This window comes from Colossoma macropomum, unplaced genomic scaffold (assembly GCF_904425465.1).
Source record: "Colossoma macropomum unplaced genomic scaffold, Colossoma_macropomum, whole genome shotgun sequence".
Classification (NCBI taxonomy): Eukaryota; Metazoa; Chordata; class Actinopteri; order Characiformes; family Serrasalmidae; genus Colossoma; species Colossoma macropomum.
In genome coordinates this window covers 41733718-41755584 of record NW_023494803.1, presented here as the reverse complement: position 1 = coordinate 41755584, position 21867 = coordinate 41733718, and the positions used below count along the sequence as shown (strand labels likewise).

The 21867-nt window shown below is 40.0% G+C and overlaps 1 protein-coding gene across 1 annotated transcript in view; it reads left to right on the top strand.

Moving 5' to 3' along the window:
- The window catches only part of snap25b (synaptosome associated protein 25b), a 36899-nt gene extending 18638 nt beyond the window's left edge, over window positions 1-18261 (top strand). The window contains exons 4-7 of the mRNA XM_036593704.1: window positions 2205-2322; window positions 12073-12189; window positions 14158-14302; window positions 16204-18261. Of these exons, the coding sequence (XP_036449597.1) occupies window positions 2205-2322; window positions 12073-12189; window positions 14158-14302; window positions 16204-16272 (449 nt within the window). The 3' untranslated portion in view covers window positions 16273-18261. The remainder of the gene's footprint in view (window positions 1-2204; window positions 2323-12072; window positions 12190-14157; window positions 14303-16203) is intronic.
- The last annotated feature ends 3606 nt before the right edge of the window (window positions 18262-21867 follow it).

Below are 21867 nucleotides of genomic sequence, written 5' to 3'. Positions count from 1 at the left end.
GCAACCCAACCCCCACTGCCCCCCTGACCCCCGTTCACATCCATACAACTAACTGATCTAACAGACCCCATTTACGACACTCGAGTTCAGATCGAACTGTACAGTCTTCTCTCTCTCTTTCGCTACCTGCTCTCGCTCTTTATCTCTATTTTTTCCTCTCTCTCCGTCTCTCTTCCTCTGACTCGTTCACCTCATCCACATCCTTCTGTTCTCTTTATTTTCACACAGTCTGTTTTTAGCTCAGTGCCAGGCTCTCTCGCAGTGACCCAGTGCCCGCTGATGCCAGGACCGTACAGCAGTGCCAACTGCCTCCTGTAAACTCTGGCATCAGCAGCTGCTTCTAATGCCAACCTGCAGCGTCTCTGTTTCACTCGCTTTATCTTTGTTCAGCTAACGGCTCTGCTGACGTCTGGTTCCATTCACGGCACTTAGAGCGCAGAAAGGAATCTTAATCTTAAAGTGAACCATTTGGAAACTGTATCGGAATCTGAGTTGGTTTTATTTGGCAAATCAAACAAGGAAATTAGTTTTATTGGCGAAAGATATTTACGAGTAACTGTCAGAAGCTCACGTTTAAGATAAACAAAGTAAACAATACGACATATGTAAGTATATTTATACACACACTAATATAAATATATGCAAAAACGCTCTTTATCCATAACGACTTTGGATATGAGTGTTTGAAAAGGAAAACAGTCAATATATAAAGGAAAGCACATGTATTTCTATGAATAATAATACGATATTTTCATAAATAAGTAGAGTTACATTAGTATATATTTGGCATTATATTATCACACAGCTGCCCTTTATACTGTGAACTCTTCATGGTGAATGGAATCGGCTCCAAAATGACTCGGAATAAAATGTTTTTACATTAACATTCATAGAAAGTTAAAATTACCATGAACCATTTTGGAGATACAACTTAATTTACAATAAACATACATATATATCATAGCTGTGGGAAGGAAACCTCGTATCTCTGAGATGGTCACTTGGTTCTTTTGATGAAAGTTAATGTAAATGTAAAGTAATTTTTACAAAGTAATTTTTACAAAGTAATTGTGGAGCATTTCTGTCAGTCTGCTCATCAATAAATATTAATACAATGTAAAGGGCAGCTGGAGTTTTCGAATTATGCAAAACACAATAGTGCATGTATAAACATTTATATATGCAGTTATATGCAAAAGTTTGAACATCTTCAATGAAATTCCATGTTTTTGATGGATTTTCTGAGTGTAAATAAGTTACAGATCCTCTTTAATACACAATTACAGTTTATTCACTGAATTTAACATTAAAAATGTGCCATAATGTTTGCACAGGCCATGATTTTTATGTTAAATTCAGCATATAAACCATAATTGTGTATTAAAGTGTGCAGCAGTGAGTCTCTATAGAGGCTGTGTAACTTATTTACACTCAGAAAATCCATCAAAAACATGGAATTTCATTGAAGATCTTCAAACTTTTGCATATAACTATATTACAATTCTACATACATTTATGTATGAACATACATGCCATTTTTGGTTCTACGTGTGAGCACTTATTATTAATTTCTTGTAAATAACCACTAAAACCTTGTATTTATTTTATTCAGCCGGTTCTGATTCTGACACTTTTTCTCGTGAAGATTCACGTATTGTAAATAAGTCACACCCAGTTTTCCCCACATCCTTTTATTTTATTCTATTCCTCCACTCTCATCTTTCTGACTCCTCACTTAAGCCCCCTGGATCGACCCCCCACCACACCCTGCTCCACGCCCCGTTTTCCGTTTAGCTGAAGATCTCATTCATCATTTCTCTACCAGGCTGTGAAATCTCATTTCATTGCTGTCATCCCTTTGTCCTGACCAGAACAACTCGAACGTGTTGAAGATGGCATGAACCATATCAACAAAGACATGATGGAGGCCGAGAAAAGTTTAAAAGATGTAGGCAAATGCTGTGGACTTGTATGTCCCTGTGACAAGTAGGTACCGGCGCAGGGCCAGAGGCTCTCCCGCCCGTGTGCTGATGTCTGACTGTCTTTCTGTCACTGTGAGTGTCCTAAGTCTCTCTCTTTCTCTTTATCCCTCTCTTCTTCCTTCCCCCCTCCTTCCTTTTTCTTTGTTTTATCTTTATCTTTTATTTTCATTATCTTTTTTGCTTTTGTTTGGGGGGGTGAACGGCTAAACGTTTAAAAATCAGAACAACTGGAGCGCATCGAGGAGGGAATGGATCAGATCAATAAGGACATGAAAGAAGCAGAAAAGAATTTGACGGATCTAGGAAATCTCTGTGGTCTTTGTCCGTGTCCCTGTAACAAGTAGGTGACGCCTGCCTGCCTGCTTGCCTGCCTGAAGCTAACCGAGTAGATGGACTGAGAGTAAAGAGCAGTGTTGCTAGCTGGCTGTTAGCCGGAGGCATGCTAACGCTCGCCTGCAGCAGCGCTGGTGAAGCTCGTCCCCCTAGCCGTAGCTTTAGGCCCTGCTCTCCGCCAGCCGAACGCACACACATGCTCTACGTTTCGCTGGTTCTGCTGATCCGGCTCTGCTGCTCTGAAATGCTAACGGAACAGTTTGGCGAAAAATTTAATTTACACAGTTTCCCTGCCGCTTATCTGAAACGCAGCCGATCAGCCGCGACATGTTTGGTGTCTTAAATCTGCTTCTTTAGTTTTATCACTGAAACTACACTCTTAAAAAAAGATGGTTCCACCACACATTTGCATGCTTAACTGGTTCTCTGGATGGCGAAATGGTTCTTCAGATTGATGGAGAATGTGCCGATTCTATGTAGCACAAAAAAGAGACCTGGTACTGCTACGATGTCAAGCTTGTAACAATAGCAGAACCCTTTTGGTGCCGTGTAGAACCTGAAGAATCTGAAGAACAGTTTCACCATGCAAAGAACCGTTTAAGCATGCAGTCTTTACTAAAGAACCCTTGAAGAACCATCTTTTTTAAGAGCGTATGATGCTAATGTAGCCAACACGTAATGAAAACGTACCCCACCCCGTTAGCATGGTGCTGACTGCAGGCCTAAAGGCCACCACGCAGCGGACATCGTCTTAAACGTAGTCGATACATCTAATATTTCTCATCTTGAGATTCTTGTAAGATTGTTTAACTTATTTCTAGACATTTTTAAGCTTGTTTTGAGTGATTTTAGTGAGTGTAATGATCTCACGATACTGGCCGATAATTTCTTAAGCATATTTCTTACAACAAACAAAATGATTAGCCAATGTAGCCAGACTGAAAACAAGTTAAAAACATACATCATCTTATTGGAAATATTGGATATATCGACTAAATTTAAGATAGTTTACTTGCCAAGGTGTATTTTTTGCAGTGTAGCATCCAGGAATGCAAAATTACACTGCAAAAAATGTTATCTTGGCAAGTAAAATATCTTAAATTTCTCATTTTGAGATTTTTGAGTACTTATTATTAGATTATCTATCTTATTTCCAGAATTTTGCTACTTGTTTTAGGTAATTTTGTGGAGTAAAAGTATCTCACTGTACTGGCAGATAATTTTGCTGATTTCAAGCTCATTTCTTACAACAAGCACAATTATCTGCTAATATAGTGAGATAATTGTACCTAATAAAATGACCTAAAACAAGTAAAAAATGTCTAGAAATAAACTAAATAATCTTAAATTAAGCTCACAACAATCTAAACAGGAGAAATATTAGATTTCTTGACTATATTTAAGATACTTTTACTTGACAAGGTACCATTTTTTGCATCATTCAAAAACTAGTTAATAAAATTACTCGTAAATAAATCAAATTTCTTTAACTTACATTACAAGAAAATAATGTTTTTTCAGTTACCGGTTTGGAGATACGAGGTTTTGTTTGCACAGTGATGCATTGTTTTTAAAGAAGCCCACAACCACACTGAATTCCTCTGCAGGCCACACAGCATTTTCCTCTAAATGTGTTCAATTTAACCCCAAATCAAACCACAAAGAGACACAGAAGATCACACACCGCTCAGAATTTACACCGAGAAAGCTAACATGACTAGCCTGGTATCCTTTAGCTGGAAAACAGTGAGTTAGTGAAGAGTTAGATACACAATATCAAACAAAGTTAATTCATAAATAGTGTTGAAAGCTGCGCGTTGTGCTGAATCGTATTTGACGCTGCGCTGCACGGAGGCCTTAAATCACCTCAGAGTGTGTGGAGCTGTTCAGTGTCTCTAATAGACCTGATTGTGTGGTTTCTGACTGTGTGACTCACTGTGATCTTTATTTTTACCTGATTTTATTAACCATGTAAGCCTGAACACACACCTCTAGTACTTTTAGCCAAAGTAGCATTATAAATAACATTATTTGTTCTGTTAATTTAAATTGTTAAACAAAACAATAATTTCCTATTCAATAACATGAATCGAAAAGTCTATAAAGATGATTGACAATTTAGCACAACGAGTCGCAGGGACACGAGAAGGTGTTTTAAGTTGGGGGTTCTGAAATTTTAAGCCGAATATACACAGATCAGACATAACATTCTGACCACCTCCTTGTTTCTACACTCATTGTCCATTTTATCACTCCACTTACTATATAGGTGCACTTTGTAGTTCTACAGTTACAGACTGTAGTCCATCTGTTTCTCTGATACTTTGTTAGCCCCCTTTTACCCTGTTCTTCAGTGGTCAGGACCCCCATGGACCCCCACAGAGCAGGTACTATTTGGGTGATGGATCATTCTCAGCACTGCAGTAACACTGATGTGTCCACTCGCTGTCCACTCTATTAGACACTCCTACCTTGTCAGTCCACCTTGTAGATGTAAAGTCAGAGACGATAGCTCATCTGCTGCTGCACAGTTTGTGTTGGTCATCCTCTAGTCCTTCATCCATGGTCACAGGACGCTGCCCACAGGACGCTTTTGGCTGGATATTTTTGGTTGGTGGACTATTCTCAGTCCAGCAGTGACACTGAGGTGTTTAAAAACTCCAGCAGCACTACTGTGTCTGATCCACTCAGACCAGCACAACACACACTAACACACCACCACCACGTCAGTGTTACTGCAGTGCTGAGAATGATCCACCACCCAAATAGTACCTGCTCTGTGAGGGTCCATGGGGGTCCTGACCACTGAAGAACAGAGTAAAAGGGGGCTAACAAAGTATCAGAGAAACAGATGGACTACAGTCTGTAACTGTAGAACTACAAAGTGCACCTATATAGTAAGTGGAGCTGATAAAATGGACAATGAGCGTAGAAATAAGGAGGTGGTCAGAATGTTATGCCTGATCGGTGTATGTTTGGAGCAAATATCTGCCAATGCTGATCATGTGTTCCTAAAAAACCAAAGTACATTAGCAGAGCTAAAACCTGTAGTAGCATGAAGCCTGAATGTAGTCCATGTTTGTAGATCACAGTGAGTCATACAGAGTCAGAAACCACATAATGAAGTGTATTAGAGACACTGAACAGCTCCACACAGTCTGAGGTGTGTATGGATGATAGCACCATGCTAATTGCTTAGCTCTACGTTAGCCGTGTAACTCCAGTGCTAAGCTAAAGAAGCACCAAACGTGGCCTGGCCGACTGGCTGTATTTGAGGTAAGTGTATGAATTAGATTTTTCATCAAACCACGTATCTACCTGCCTGCCTGATCTGCATGCTGTGTTTTCTTTCTGAAATGCTTGTGTTCCACAAAGAACTGACCATCCAGAGCACCTTCTGACCTCTAGCATTTACCACAAATGGCAGGAATGATTGTGTAACACTCCTCTGCACCCGCCAGCATGTGAATGCATCTGACCGATCTGCCTGAAAGCGTTTGTTTGTGTCTACGGTGCCGACTACACTCGCTGCACGCTCCCCTGTGTTTTCTCTATGTAGCCATACATGCTAATGCTATCAGTCAGCTGTTTGCAGGATCGTTTTAAGGCAAACACAACTCAACACAAGCGCATCGTTAATGTAAATAATAAGAGGGAACGTCAGTTTTTTGAGTGTGTGGTTTTACACAGTTAAAAAACATGGTTCTTCAAGGGTTCTTTAGCAAAGGGAATGGTTCTGTTTAGTACTATGAGTTCTGTATAGAACCATTTCATGCTTAAAAGGGTTCTTTGCATGGAGAAATATTTCTTCAGATTGATAGAGAATGTGCTGTTTATGGTTCTTTATAGGATAAAAAAGGTTCTGCTATTGTTACCAGCTCAACATTGTAACTTGTAAATTTCACCATGCTATCATAAATTGAGTGCACTCCTGAAAAAGAGGCTTCTTCAAGGGTTCTTTAGTAAAGACAGTGGTTCTGTATAGAACCATGAACACTCAAAGAACTATTTGCATACTTAAATGGTTCTTTGCATGGTGAAATGGTTCTTGAGATTGATGGAGAATGTGCTGTATATCGTTCTTTAGTAAAGATAGTGGTTCTGTATAGAACTATGAACACTCAAAGAACTATTTGTATACTTAAATGGTTCTCTGCATGGTGAAATGGTTGGAGAATGTGCTGTATATGGTTCTAAATAGCACATTTTTTGAAAATGGTGCTTCAAGGGTTCTTTAGTAAAGGGAATGGTTCTGTTTATTACTATGAGTTCTGTATAGAACCATTTCATGCTTAAAAGGGTTCTTTGCATGGAGAAATACTTGATGGAGAATGTGCTGTATATGGTTCTTTATAGGATTAAAAAGGGTACTGATATTGTTACAAGCTGAACATCGTAGCAGTAGAATATAGAACCAAATACAACACAGATCTCCATCAATCAAGAACCATTTCACCATGCTATCAAAAATTGAGTGCACTATATAGAATTTATCTATATAGAATTTTTTTTTTAAAAGGTTCTTTATAGCACCAAAAAGGGTTCTTGACATACCAATCGTAGAACCGTTTTGGTGCTACATAGGGCCACAAATAACAGATTCTCCGTCAATCTGAAGAAGCATTTCACCATACAGAGAACCATTTAAGCAGGCAAATGGTTCTATATAGAACTCATGGTTCTAAAATAGAACCATTCCCTTTACTAAAGAACCCTCTTTTTAAGTGTGTAGTGCAGATTTTATTCCAATCATGCAAACTGCAAATGAATTCTGCGTTTTAGTGCAGGCGCTGAATTCATAAATAATTCTGAACGTGTTTGAAATGGGATGACTGCTCACTTCAGCAGTGCTAATGAGGCTTTTAGTCCACAGCCAGCTGGATTAAGTGTTAATGATTGTGCATTTGGTGGAGATTTTAGAGCTGAAACCAAATTCAGATCCCAAACATGTCTGTCAGAAGTTTACGGCTGATTTCCACACATAAACACACGGATATGAGCAGAAGTAGTGATTCACCAGCATTGATGGGGATTAGAGGAACCACATTTACTCTCATCATCATCCCCCACCACACCTGTCTACCTGCGTCTCTCTGTAGTCAGAGGGATTAAGGTCACTGTGGAGTTTCCTTCAGCCGGAAGGAAGTCGGAGTCAGAACAGAAACGTACTGGGAATTTCTCTTAGTGCAAATTTCAATAGATAAAAATATCTATATGGATCATTTTGCCCAACTGATTCACAGTTGAAAATGTGGGACTTTTAATTGATTTATAGTAAATACAAACTTAATTCTGTTTATTTTATTTAAAGAAATGATTAAATATTTAATTCTGTCACTACCAAAACAATCATAACTAGCCAAACTGTACCAAATGTGTCAGTAGTGACTGTTTCAGTAGTGACTGTTTTGGTGACAGTTTTAGCTCATTCTGAGCTCAGAAACTCAGCAGTTCATGACCAGCAAACACAGCTCTGAACAGCTGTTCACACAGAAAATCATCATATTTTACATTAAAACACTAAAAAGTGCTGAACTGCAGAAAATATGATGATTCTTAATGTTCCACACTGATTTTCAGACTTTGGGACTCATTTACTTCAAAACAATGGGATCTAACTGCTCACCATGTGGCCATGAGGGACAGGGATGCAGGTTCCCGCTCTGAAATGCAGGGGCGTGACTAAATTAAGGCTAAGCCCACATTCTAAAACCGTGTGTTTCAGTAATGACATGATGATAAACATTAAGTTTTTAAAAGTATCTTTAAAAAATGCAAAGAAAATGTCAGTATTATTTTCAGAAGTGTAAATTTAGGGGTATAGAACGAACCCTATAAATGATGACTGTGTATATATTTAGTTTATTACTATCTCTATTAAGGTTTAAGTAGATCAGAGCATAATCCTTGTTAATATCTAAGATCTCAATACTTTCATTGCTTTTTAAATAGTTTTTCACTGTGGCGCTGCAGTTTGAACTAGTTTGGTAGAATGATCCATAAACACCTTTTAACATGTTCAGGCCTGTTCACACCCAGTGCGATTTTTTCAGATGAAAAAAAAACTTGATTTTTTTTACATAGTGTGACCTTCACACAAAATCCAACAGTTTTGTTTTTAACACTGTAAAAAGACAGAAGAGGAAGAAAAATGAATTTCTTGAGTAGTAGATGCTCATTAATTTGTTTTGCTTAAGAACTGCAACTGAAAGCTGCACACACTGGATACAAACATTCTATAATGAGTATAAACAGACTACCATACACCCAAATACACATAAAAACAGCTTTAAACAGTTTCTTGGTTGTACTAAAGAACTCACAGTCACTCCTGGCCTTTCAGCTCTGATCATACATATGTTTTAAACCTCTTTTAACCTTTTTGCCTGCTTTACTGCAGACTTAGAAGAATTAAAATGCCTGTGTTCATTTTCAAAACTCAAAAGACTCCGTGTGAATTGGCCTTTATGTATAAATATAAGCTCATTTTAGCTTTAGCCTACATTATAGCTGTGCTGCAGAAGGTTTAAGGAGTTTTATTGATGTGTTCACACTCCTGAAGTCCCAGAGAGTGGAGTAAAACATTAAAGATGTGTGTGTGATTCTGAAACTGAAACATCCAGTAGAGTTTGAATGAAAAAAATAACATATATAATGAAATGCAGCTTAAAAACAGCTGATCAGGCCTGTCTGAGAAATGTCTGGGTGTGGCCTGATATTCTAATGAGAACAGTTGATTGACAGCCCTTCCAGGCAGAGCCCTTAAACTGGTTTGGAACCTTTACATCATGTGAAAGTTCTCTAAACCTTTAAAAGGTTCTTATCACTCACTCCTTTTCACACGTGGTTGTTTAGGGAACCGAAGTGGTTCTTCTATGGCGTCACTATGGCTCCTTTTTTAAAGTGCATGGGTTCTAGACGATGAAAGACTCACACTGCTTGATGAGTAGTTCGTTGCTAAGCGATGGTTACTGATGTACAGCTTAACCCCGCCCCCTCCTCGCCTGAATTACTGCACTCTGCTTGGGCTGTAGTGACAGCGTGCTTGTTTATTGACATGTTGTTGTTGTTTTTATTTGTATTTATTTTTCTCAAAATGTGTGTAAATGTTTTGTTATTGCTCTGAAATAAGTGCTGCACTGAGTTTACTGCACTCAAATGTGTACATCCTGTTCATTTACATATACATAAACTATATTATACAGCACGATTACAGCTGTAAAATCATCTGAGATCAAGATTGGATTTGATTTTTGACAAAATAAACCCCAGAAATTACAGCCCCCAGAATTTATATGCTCTGCAAAAAGACCAGTTATTTAAATGCATCCAGACCATAAGCCCCTGCCCCCTCTCCATCCACTTTACTGTAATAGGATGCCTCAGATTAGAGCAGCCCCTCCCCTACCCACCCACTTTGCTCTAATACGATGCACCAAAATACTTAAGCCCCACCCCTTTCTGCACACTTTACTGTTATAGGATGCACCCAGATGCATAAGCCCCGCCCCTTCAGGCAACTTTTAGATAGAATGCACACAGTTGCATAACCACACCCTTCCTAGCCAGTACTCTGACAGCATAAATAAGCCCCGCCCCATCCTGCACACTTTACTCTAAAAGGGTGCCCTCAGAGGGATAAGCCCCGCCTCTTCATGCCACTTCACTTTGATAGGAAGTACCTAGATGCATAAGGCCCGCCCTTCCCAGCCAATATACTCTAACAGCATGTATAAGCCCCACCCCATCCTGCAAACTGTACTGTGATAGGATGCACCCAGATGCACAAGCCCCGCCCTTTCAAGCCATTTGATAGAATGCGCCCAGATGCATAAGCCCCACCCCTTCATGCCACTTTACTCTGATAGAATGCACTCAGATGCATAAGCCCCACCCCTTCAGGCCACTTTACTCTGAAAGGATGCACTCAGATGCATAAGCCCCACCCCTTCAGGCCACTTTACTCTGATAGAATGCATTCAAATGCATAAGCCCCGCCCCTTCAGGCCACTTTACTCTGATAGGATGCACTCAGATGCATAAGCCCCGCCCCTTCATGCCACTTTACTCTGAGAGGATGCACTCAGATGCATAAGCCCCACGCCTTCATGCCACTTTACTCTGATAGGATGTACCCAGATGGATAAGCCCCGCCCCATCCTGCACACTTCATTCTGATAGGCTGCCTAGTTTCAGTGAGACAGTAAGTGAGAGAGGCTCTGAGGAGAGTGAGGAGCGGATCAGACGTTCAGCTTCACATTTAAATTCGCTAATGGTTCATTTTTTCCGTTTGGTATTGAAATTGTTACACCCTTATTAATTTATTCATGAGGAAATGATAAACGATGCACATTTGATTCATGTGAATTCAGTGCGGTGCACATTCTAATGTGGAACTACTGCTACTGAAGATAAATGAGTGCTGAACTGTCTTAACGATGTCTCTGTTCTAATGTACATGTTCTAGGTGTTTCCTTTGGTTCCCATCAGTCTCTGTGACTGTTTTGTAAAACACTGTGCTGAGTCCATTCGTCATTTTGTAGTCATTATCTTCATCCCTTAAGGATGGACACGCCTCTCAACACTTAGAATCATTCCAGTGCATAATGGAACCTTCATTATGTCATCATTAATTTATGTATTCATCATTTTATCCATGATTTATTCATGATCCATTTGTCTATAGCATCGTTTCCTTTAGATGATTGAAATCACTTCTCGTCATTAGTCATATGCTGTACACTGATGTTCAAAAGTTTGGAAATAATGTTGAAAAGTTTAGATTTAGTGTTTTACAGTATAGTATTTGTCATTTAATAAGTCCTTAGTCATAAAAACCCACTGAAGAAATGAGTAACACATCTTTAGTGCTTATTCACAGTATTTATAATGTCAAAATGATTCAGTTAGATTATGATTCTTTAGGAAATGATTCAAAGAATCACTAGAAAGTTCAATGAAATGATTCAAAGTAATTATTGTAGTGTGACTCAGGATTATTTTTAATGGGCCCATATCCTGGAAAATTTCCTCACTTTTTCCACAAGAAATTGATGTCATATGGAAACATTCGAAAAGTTTCAAAGCAGACCGTTCACGTCACAGACCATACAGTCCATTTTGTGATGTCACAAAAACCCAACAGATTTGCACGCATCCACCTATTCAGCCTATAGCAGTTTAGCCCCGCCCATTCACACCGAAATTTAGTGTTTTAGCCTGGACTGCTTTTTGCAGTGAGCGCAGTACAGGAGAGCCAATTAGAACAAAGCTCATTTACATATATTAGTCTTAAAGTCACGGTAACAAAAATGGCCTGTTTGATTTTAAGGGGTAAAGAGGGGTTGGAAAATGGCCCTGTAGAAATTAAAATAGAATTATGACTGAATTATGACCTCACACATCTTATAAGTAGAGAAAATAAGGGACGAAAAATTTCGGATGTTGTCCCTTTAAAAATGCACTGAGCACGCTAATGTAACTGAAGGGACTGTAGTGGAATATAGACAATAAAAACTATACAGCCAGCTTTTTTTGGTTTTTATGTTTGAAAATAGCCTTAATAAGTGCACTTTATTGAATATTATTATAATCAATTATTATTGATTATAACATTCCTAAACTGATGCATTTGAATCATCATATCCAGACTTTTGAACAGTACCGCATGTCCTCACCTCACACCTGTAGTCTCTGTGCTGTAGTGTCTGTCGTCCATCGCTCTGTCCGTCTCTCACTGCCCTCTCTGGCTGTTCAGACTGAAAGGTGGGGGTCAGTCCTGGGGCAACAATCAGGACGGAGTGGTGTCCAGCCAGCCGGCCCGCGTGGTGGACGAGCGTGAGCAGATGGCCATCAGTGGAGGCTTCATCCGCAGGTCAGTGTTACAAGGTTTAAAGCGATAGTTTGGAGAAAAATGGAGTTCAGCTAAACCGCAGCAGATAAGCTGAGACGTGTGTTGCTTCTTTGGTTTTAGCACTGGAGCTACAGGGCTAATGTAGCTAACAGGTAATGGAAGCTTATGCCTCATTAATTAGCATGGTGCTAACTGCATGGCTAACTGCCTCAAACCATGTGGAGCTGTTCAGTGTCTCTAATAGACTTGATTATGTGGTTTCTGACTCAGTATGTCTCACTGTTACATATAAACATGGACTTTCTTGTGGCTTATCAGTGATACATCTGAGACGTTGTCATATGTCCTCGTTTCCATTAAAATGGTTGGCAAGACCACCTAAGCTGAGTTTGGACATCAAATCTGTGTAAATAGTGACCGACCCCCCCAGCGTGATACGAAAATGGCGGGTGGGGATGTGAATGTGAATGTGAGTAGGGTGGGAAACTTTCACAGGCAGTTAAAATGGATTTTAGTACATTTAAACATCACATTCAACACTTCAGTGAATATTAAACAGTGGATCATCACCATGAAACACAGCATGTTTAATACTGAGCTGTTAATCGAAGTTTACAGCATCAGCTAAGTGACCTTAGCGGCTTCACACCACAGTCTCACTTTACTAGGCTTCTGTCTGTGGTAGCCTCATTTGTTGCACATATGGTGTATATTAATTCATTTTTAGCAAACGTATAATCAGTTAAAGGCCATATTTATGCATTTAGATTTCATAAAACTTCAAATAAAATGCAGGAAAACACTGTACGGAAAACCGCTCCCTCTGTGGAAGCTGGTGTACGGAATACTGACGGCACAAACTGAAGACACAATGAAGTTTTTTTTTATTTCTTTAAAAGTATTGGCCCAAATATGACCAATCAAAATGCATTTTGATTGCTAGGCAGAGTCCAACCAATCATTACATCCTATATGACATTGGGTATTTCCACAATAACTACTGAAACGCTGAAAGTGCCGAAGTGCTGTACAGAATACTGCACTGTTACGTTACATTAGCATAGCTAAACACAGTATCCTGAATCTTGTTGTACTTTATCCCTGCTGAAAAAAACAATAGAAACCATTAAGTGTTTCTGTTGGTGCCTTGTGGTTTTGTAGTGTGTTTTTTAATGGGTTGGTATCACAGTGTAAAGGATCCTAATGATTTACCAGGTGACTAGTGGCTGATTCTAAATGCATTTGATGGTTTCCTAATGGGATCTAAAGGTGTTCTACAGGAAAGAAGTGGTCTCAATTGGATACTAAGCCAATTCCCAATAGAAAGCAAAGCATTAGGTTTTAATCCTAATGGTTTCTAATGGTCCTTTTTCAGCTGGGATACTGTGCTAACTGATGGGGTTTAAGCTTCCATTCCTTGATTCCTCTGTCACTTCCTAATGATGTTGGTAGTTAATCTAACGTGTAAGGCCTTCAGTCCAGCTCCTGAAGTCCTGACCAATGGGAGAGCAGCTCAGCTGTATCTGCCTCGACACCACAGAGAGAACAAGCCTGATCATTTTCTGTTGTGTGTTTCAAAAATTTAACGCTTTTCTTACAAACCAATATTTACAGAGTTTAAATACTACAAGCCTGAGGACTGTAAATAAAAACTATGAATTATAGACGTGTTTATTTATTTTACAGTAAAATGAGGTTTTTACACTGCCACAGTGATGAACCTCATAGGGTTAAACCCTGTAGACGCATGTATTCCTGTCGTGTATCTCACAGTCTGGACTGAAAGGAAAATGAAAAACATGGTTTATGAAGCGATGTGAAAGGAAATAAACAGCTCCTGTATCTGCTCCGGATCTGTAGATAAGCCGCGCTGACTGTGTTCAGTATTGAGCTTCTATACATCAAACAGCCGAATGTGAGACGGAGCCTGGGGGCGCTCGGCCCTCCGAACGCTCTCTCAGCGCGCCTGTGATCTGTGTCTGTGCGCAGGGTAACGAACGATGCGCGAGAGAATGAAATGGATGAAAATCTGGAGCAGGTCGGGAGCATCATCGGAAACCTGCGCCACATGGCCCTCGACATGGGCAACGAAATCGACACTCAGAACCGCCAGATCGACAGGATTATGGAGATGGTAAAGAAAAGAAAGCTTTGTGTATATTTTGTGCTCTTAAAGAGGAATTCCACCTAATTTATGTATTTCACCATAATTAGGAAGTTGGGGCTGTTTAAAAATAAGAAGTCCGTTCTAGAGAAATTCAGCAGCTTGGATGTTTATTACAGTGGTGGTGATAGGAACCAGATGTCACAAAGTCGACAGCGCAGATGTAATTATTTTGCTTTTTATCTAAACCACAAATGAACCTACGTGTCTTCAGAGATTTTACGTGTAATGGTGATGACACTAAAATGGTGGTAAATCTGTAAAAATCAGTTTTCTTCAGGTACTATACTCCCTACATGTGCTTCACCAGAGGACCGGTAACCAGAAGATGCACTACATGGCCAAAAGTATTGGGACAGCCTTCCTAATTATTGAGTTCAGATGTTTCAGCCACACTCGTCGCTAACAGGTGTATAAAATCAAGCACATAGCCGTGCAGTCTCCTTAGACAAACACTGGCAGTAGAGGGTCGTACTGAAGAGCTCAGTGACTTTAATCACTGTCATAGGATGCCACCTTTACTACAAGTCAGTCTATGACATTTCAGCCCTGCTACATCTGCCCTGGTCAACTGTAAGTGCTATTATTGTGAAATGGAGCAACAACAGCTCAGCCGTGAAGAACTAGACCATGCGAGCTCACAGACTCAGCTGCTGAGTGCTGAAGAGCTTAAAATCACCCATTACTCACTGCAGAGTTCCAAACTGCCTCTGGAAGCAACATCAGCACAAGAACTGAGCATCAGAAGCTTCATGAAATGGGTCTCCATGGCTGAGCAGCTGCACACAGACCTAAGATCACTATACGCAACGCCAAGTGTCGGCTGGAGTGGTGTAAAGTGCTGCCACTGGACTCGCTTCTCTACCTGTCAGTCTGATGATGAATCTGGGTTTGGTGGATATCAGGAGAACGTTACCTACCGGAATGCAGAGCCAACAGTAGAGTTTGGTGGAGGAGGGATGATGGGCTGGGCTGTTTTTCAGGGTTTGGGCTCCTCAGTTCCAGTGAAGGGTGATGTTGATGCTGCAGCACAAAGACATTTTAGACAGTTCTCTGCTTCCAGCTTTGTGTCAGCAGTTTGGGGAAGAGCCTTTCCTGTTCCAGCAGGACTGAGCCCCTGAGCACAAAGCAGCTCCATAAAGACATGGAGTGACCAGTTTGGTGTGGAGGAACTCAGTGGCCCTCACAGAGCCCTGACCTCAACCCCACTGAACACCTTTAGGATGAACTAGTACGCAGATTGTCAGACCCTCTCGTCCAACATCAGTGTCTGACCTCACAAATGCTCTTTAGACTGAATGGACAGACTCACTTCAGTATCTTATAGGAAGCTTCCCAGAAGAATGGAAGCTGTTAGAGCTGCAAAGGGGGGCAACTCCATATTAATGAACATGGGTTTGGACTGGGTTGTCCAACAAGTTTATATAGGTCAGGTGTCCACATACTTTTGGTTATATAGTGTACCCAAAAAGACGTGTTTGAGGCCAAAATCAGAGTCTCAGTCATCAGGCAGTGAATTCATAACCATTTCATGTAGGAACTTTCTGTGAGGGAGCTTTTAGAGGTGGACGTCTGGTTCCTATCACCACCACTGTGAACAATTCTGACTCGGTAAGTTTATATAGAACAGAGCGTTTCACACCAAACCACTCTGAACCACTCTGAACTACTCTGAACCACTCTGAACTACTCTGAACCACTCTGAACCGCTCTGTTTAGATCTTAACCAGTTAATTATGCAGCGATTTAAAAAACATTCTGTGGAATTCTCCTTCAATATGACCAACATGCGGATAGATTTAAATATGAATTCTATATGAATGTGTTGCAGCATTTATTGTGGTTTTTAACTAGATTGTTTTGTTTTTCAGGCTGATTCTAACAAAACTAGGATTGATGAGGCCAACCAGCGTGCCACAAAGATGTTGGGAAGTGGCTAAACTGCAAAAAAAACATCCTTTAACCCCCATAAACCCCCCCAACCCCCGACCCCCTCCCAAACCTTGCAGTGTACCAGCCATGTTCTACCAACAGCATTCGCCCTCCAGCTCTACACACCTGCACATATCAGCACCTCGCAGCGCCCCCTGTAGAGACGTGTCGTTCTGTGTCGTCTGTCTTTAATGCTAGTCTCAGTGTATAAATGGACGTTCGCTCTGTATTTAACCCTGCCGGACGGCTCCGCTCTGTGTATATAGTGCATATCTGGTGGCTAGATTTCTCGCACAAAGGTTTTTTCTCTTTTTTCTTTGTTTGTTTCTCTTTTTTAAAGTAAGATATTTATTAAATTGACTTCTTTTCTGGATATAAATTCATTGATGTATTGATATAAACACGTGAGCTGTTTGTTTTAGAGTAGTGGTGAAAGCAGATGTAGAAGCGGATGGAGGTCTCGTACAGGATATCAGAAAAGCAGCAGTAATAAAAAAGGCTGCCTACTCAGAGACTTCATAACACATGCATAAGCATTGCACAGCCAAATTAAAAAGCAATCTGTTCAGTTTATAACACTGTTATAAAGCACTTATAAAGCAGAGGTATAGTTGAGAAAAACCACATACTGTCAGTTCTGTGAAAAATGACCTGTAAATGCGAACTATTAGTATTATTATAAATGTTTACTATACGTTTCTTATACTTGGGAACGCTACAGTGTTAGAAATGAAACGTCCATCACTTTAGTTTAAATGGATCCTGACCGTTCAGACATACAGGCCCCAGTATGGTGTGCAGGTCCAATAGCATTCAAATATGTTGCATAAACCAAGCAAAATACCATATTTATTATTCAAAATCCTTTGCCTAGTACGCTGTCGTCTTTGTTGCTCTCTCTCTCTCGTCCACTGAGTGAGAAGTAAGCTTGAAATCTAAGGCCAGAAAGAGACTCAATGCAAGGATGCGAACGCAAACGACAGAGCTCAGCCAGCGCACTGCAAACACTCGGTCCGTCTGTACAGACTCACTGTGCGCTCTTATGCTGCTTTTAAACACTCAGTGCTCAAGGGAGGCGCTAGAGGACAAATCAGAGAGGATCTACTGTTATTCCCACAGTCTCAACAGCTAAACGTGGACAGTAGAGGAGAGTGAGCTGCTTTAGCTCCTCCGCTGGAATATAAAGGCCAAAATGGATCATATTTTTATGTTTATGTAAGCCGATGTTGCGTGAGACAGTTGAGAAACACGCTGGTGGTACGAGACCACCTGGACAGGCTCGGCGCCCCCTGCCGTAACGGTCACGCGCTCAAGTCGTGTTATAAAATGTGTCATGACACATTTCTGATCGCAGCTGTGTGCAAAACCCCACCTGCGTAGCTCCAAGTATGTTTTGGGCCTAATATATTATACAGTCTTTCCAGCTTTAGCTAGAACGTTCCTCAAGAGAAGAACTTTTTGATTGTCTTATTTTCCATAGGACTGACTCCACTGCAACCATATGACATCACAGTGCAACAGTGGTGACCTGCTAGTGGAGGAATTTTGCCTATTTGTCATTTTTTTAAATAAACAAAACATTTCCATTTGGTTTATCTGTCATATTTTAATAGTTTTGGACAAATTCACTGTTTTAAGGCGTCCAAGTCTAAACAGTCAGGCTTCCCTTTAAGGCCTCCTCTGTCAATACAGTGTCATTTGTATAATAAACCTTGCGAATACTGACATAACCTGTTCATAACTACTACTAATTACTATTCATCACTTATGAATGTGTTATTAAGTCCCTGCATAGGTTGCTGAAAGTAATGGTGTTTATTAGTCCTGTGTTACTTTCTCTGGTAACAGTGAGTAGATCTGAGGAAACTGCGTTCTGCTGAGAGTCTTTGCAGCACCACTCTTCATAATTAATGACCGTCTGCAGAACTGTGTCAGTCGTTGTAAAATATTAATGGAAAAATGCCAATAAAAATACAAAGATAGTGCTAAACAACGTCTCCTTTTGTCCGTGTGTTGTTCAGTCACTGAATCAATGGGGAAAAAGAGTAATAAATAAATCAATAAAGAGGAAAAAAAGTAATAAATCTTCATCGTTCACTGTTAAAATAAAGATCACAGTTTAGTGTCATTTTTAAATGTGTTTATGTTTCAGCTACTGTATTACCAACAGCTCCGTTGAGGTTCGTTTTTGTGCCGATTTACCAAAAAGTGTCATTTTACATGAATTTTAATAACATTTATTTATTCGTTCATTTATTGGTTATAAAATTTCAGGTAAATATATATTGGTAGAATATTCAAATGTAAATGTACAAAATGAACACAGCTTTAAATTCATGCATCATCTTAAAACTGTATCAGTCATTATAAAATATTATTAATGAAAAATGACAATAAAGCCACGAAAATAGTGCTAAACGTCTTACTTTGTCCATGTGTTGTTTAATCATTTGCTGAATTACTGAAATAAAAGTGTAATGAATTAATTAGTTTCTTAATTAAAGCTGCAGTGTGTAAGTTTTGGGGATTTGGAGACCTCTCTGGTGGAAATGTGTAACTGTACACACAACATTGATTGAAAGAGAGCTCAAATAGAACTCAGTCTAAACTTGGTGAAGGAGCGTCTCTGAGGATGTGAGTGAATTATCTACTACAGTCATCACATCTTCATCAGTATGATGTTGATTTTGAGTCTGTGTGTGACATTAATACGTAAAGACGTACGACGTGGTGTGAAAAACTTTATATATATATATATATATATATATATATATACACACACACACACACACACATATTTATATATATATAGATGCCTCTGACTTTTAAATGATTATTTCTGGATTTCTGGACTCACAGCAGCGCCGCTCACCGTATTTTAGCCTGTTTATATCTTCCTCACTCAGTAATGGCACTTCTTTTGGTTTTAATGAACAAACATATTACACAGTGCAGCTTTACAGTAAGAAATAATAGTGAAAAAATTTTAAATATAGAAATATTTTATATTGATGTCATGCCAGCGCACATTTAATATCTCTGGGATTACTTTTTAATTTACTTGCTAAATGTCAGTGTATGCAGAAGAAAATCTCACATACTGGCGGAATATTTAAATATAAATGTGTAAGAAATGTAAAATGGATTTGTATAGACTCAGTAACGGAGCTGATAAATGACCGAGTAAACACAGAGAACTTTGTGCTGGACGCTGCTACGAAGATCCACTTTGAAGCTCGGGCTTTAGAGGGATTAACACTGACCACACGTCACTAAGAACACCGAAACGCTAACACTGACACACACACACAGAGCCTACCATGACATTTCTACAGTGAGCACAGAATTACTTACAGTTAAAACCACTCAACAAAACATGAATCTGTTATTAACAATATCTAAAAGCACGAGGTAGGTGTTTCCAGCAAAGTGGCCAGTTTGTGGAAGTACAAGGTAAGTGTTTCTAATAAAGTGGCCAGTGTTTCAAAAAGGTGGCCAGTGGGTGGAAGTTCAAAGTAGGTGTTTCTAATAAAGTGGCCAGTTTGTGGAAGTACAAGGTAGGTGTTTCTAATAAAGTGGCCAGTGTTTCTAACACAGTGGGCAGTGGGTGGAAGTACAAGGTAGGTGTTTCTAATAAAGTGGCCAGTTAGTGGAAATGAAATTTATAGTAGATAAATATATAAAATGATCATATTCTGCTCGTCCTGTGCAGGTTCACAAGTTTGGGACAGTCAGTATGAAACTGTAAATAAAACTGTAGAAGTGTTGGGCGAGTCCAGCCATAAAAGATTCTAAAATTACTAGAAAAGCTGTAGAACATCAGGTTTGACTTAAAATGAACAATTCATCAGAATCATCTTATTGTTTGCAATATTAAGTGCTTTTTATGAGTTGTTATTGTATGTAAACTTGTGGTTGTGTTTCTGTAAATAAAACAGAATATGACACTCAGTGTGGAGCTGTGAGGTGGTGAGTCACAGTGAACTGCTGAGTAATGTTTATCCTTCAGCACCTGCAAACTGTCCTACATGCTCGGCATCAAAGGCCTAAATCGGTCAGTGGAAGGTCACAGAGAGAATCTGACTCTCCAAAAGTATCCGGACAGTCTTTCTACTGAGTTTAGGTACTTTAAGGTCAATCATTGCTGACACAGCTTGTATAATCTCCATAGAAAAGCATTGACCAATAGAATGGGACACTCTGGAGCAGCTGCACATGAGCCAAAGGTCACCATGTCCAATGCCCAGCGTGGGCTAGAGGGGTATAAAGCCCCCCAGCATTGGAGCAGTGTGGAGCAGTGGAGCTGTGTTCTCTGGAGTGATGGAGCTTCATCCAGTACCTTTGGGATGAGTTGGAGTGACCCAGAACTGACCATCCAACATCAGTACCTGCCCTCAATCAAATCCTCACAGCAATGTTCCAAGTGTGAAGCCTTGTTAGAAAGACCAACCTTGTGCTTCCACTGGCCACTTTATTAGAAACACGTACCTTGTACATTCACTAACTGGCCACTTTATTAGAAACACCTGCCTTGTATATTCACTAACTGGCCACTTTATTAGAAACACCCACCTTGTATATTTACTAACTGGCCACTTTATTGGAAACACCCACCTTGTATTTTCACAAACTGTCCACTTTATTGGAAACACCCACCTTGTATGTTCACTAACTGGCCACTTTATTGGAAACATCAATCTTGTATATTCACTAACTGGCCACTTTATTGGAAACACCAATCTTGTTTATTCACCAACTTGTGCTGATGTCAGAGCTCCGTCACTCTCAGCCAGAGTGGGTAGTAACTTGTTACCTGTACTTAAGTACGTGTTCCTCAGTAAAATACTGAGGGATTTGTACTCTGCTGTATTTAAATCACTTCTACTAAAGTATATTAGTGAGTAAAAGAACCTACTTTTCACTCAGTCACACCTCAGCCGTTCATGTTTAGTGACTAATTCCTTTTTTGGGTTTAATTTTATTCTGTTTTGTTGGTGACGACATCAGCGCTGCTTTCTGATTGGTCACATCTCTGACTTCAGCATTTTAAAAGAATCCCAAAAAGAGAAGAACAGAGCTGCACAATCTTCACTTCCTCTTCTAACAGATACTGGATGAACTGAAGGTTCTACTGCAGTTCTGTTAGTTACGCAGTACTTAACTAAGCACTTTTACTTTTACTCGAGTCATCATTTTACCCAAGTATTGATACGTTTATCAGAGTGTGGGTTTAGACTGCTCTCCCCAGCTCTGCTCTCAGCCTACTTCCTCTCTCTGTCAGTGATCTTCTCTGGTTCTGGTTTTGGTTCTGGACCTGATCAGTGGTCAGTCTGCTCTGCTCTGTGGGGGCTTTGAAAACAGTGCTGATGCTGAAGAGCAGTGACGGCTGACCCCCCAGTGTTTACATCCTGCCAGTCTTTTGTGCTCTGGAGTTTTATTCTTATGTTTATTGTGTGCTTTACTGTAAAGCTGCCCGAGTCCCTCAGCGCTGCGTCAGGCCTGTGACAGCTGTGTTAGTGCGGCCCTCAGGGGATTAACAGAGCCCATATTTATACACTCTGACAAAGCACAGCCTGCCGTGATGGAGAGGAGGGCGGAGATGA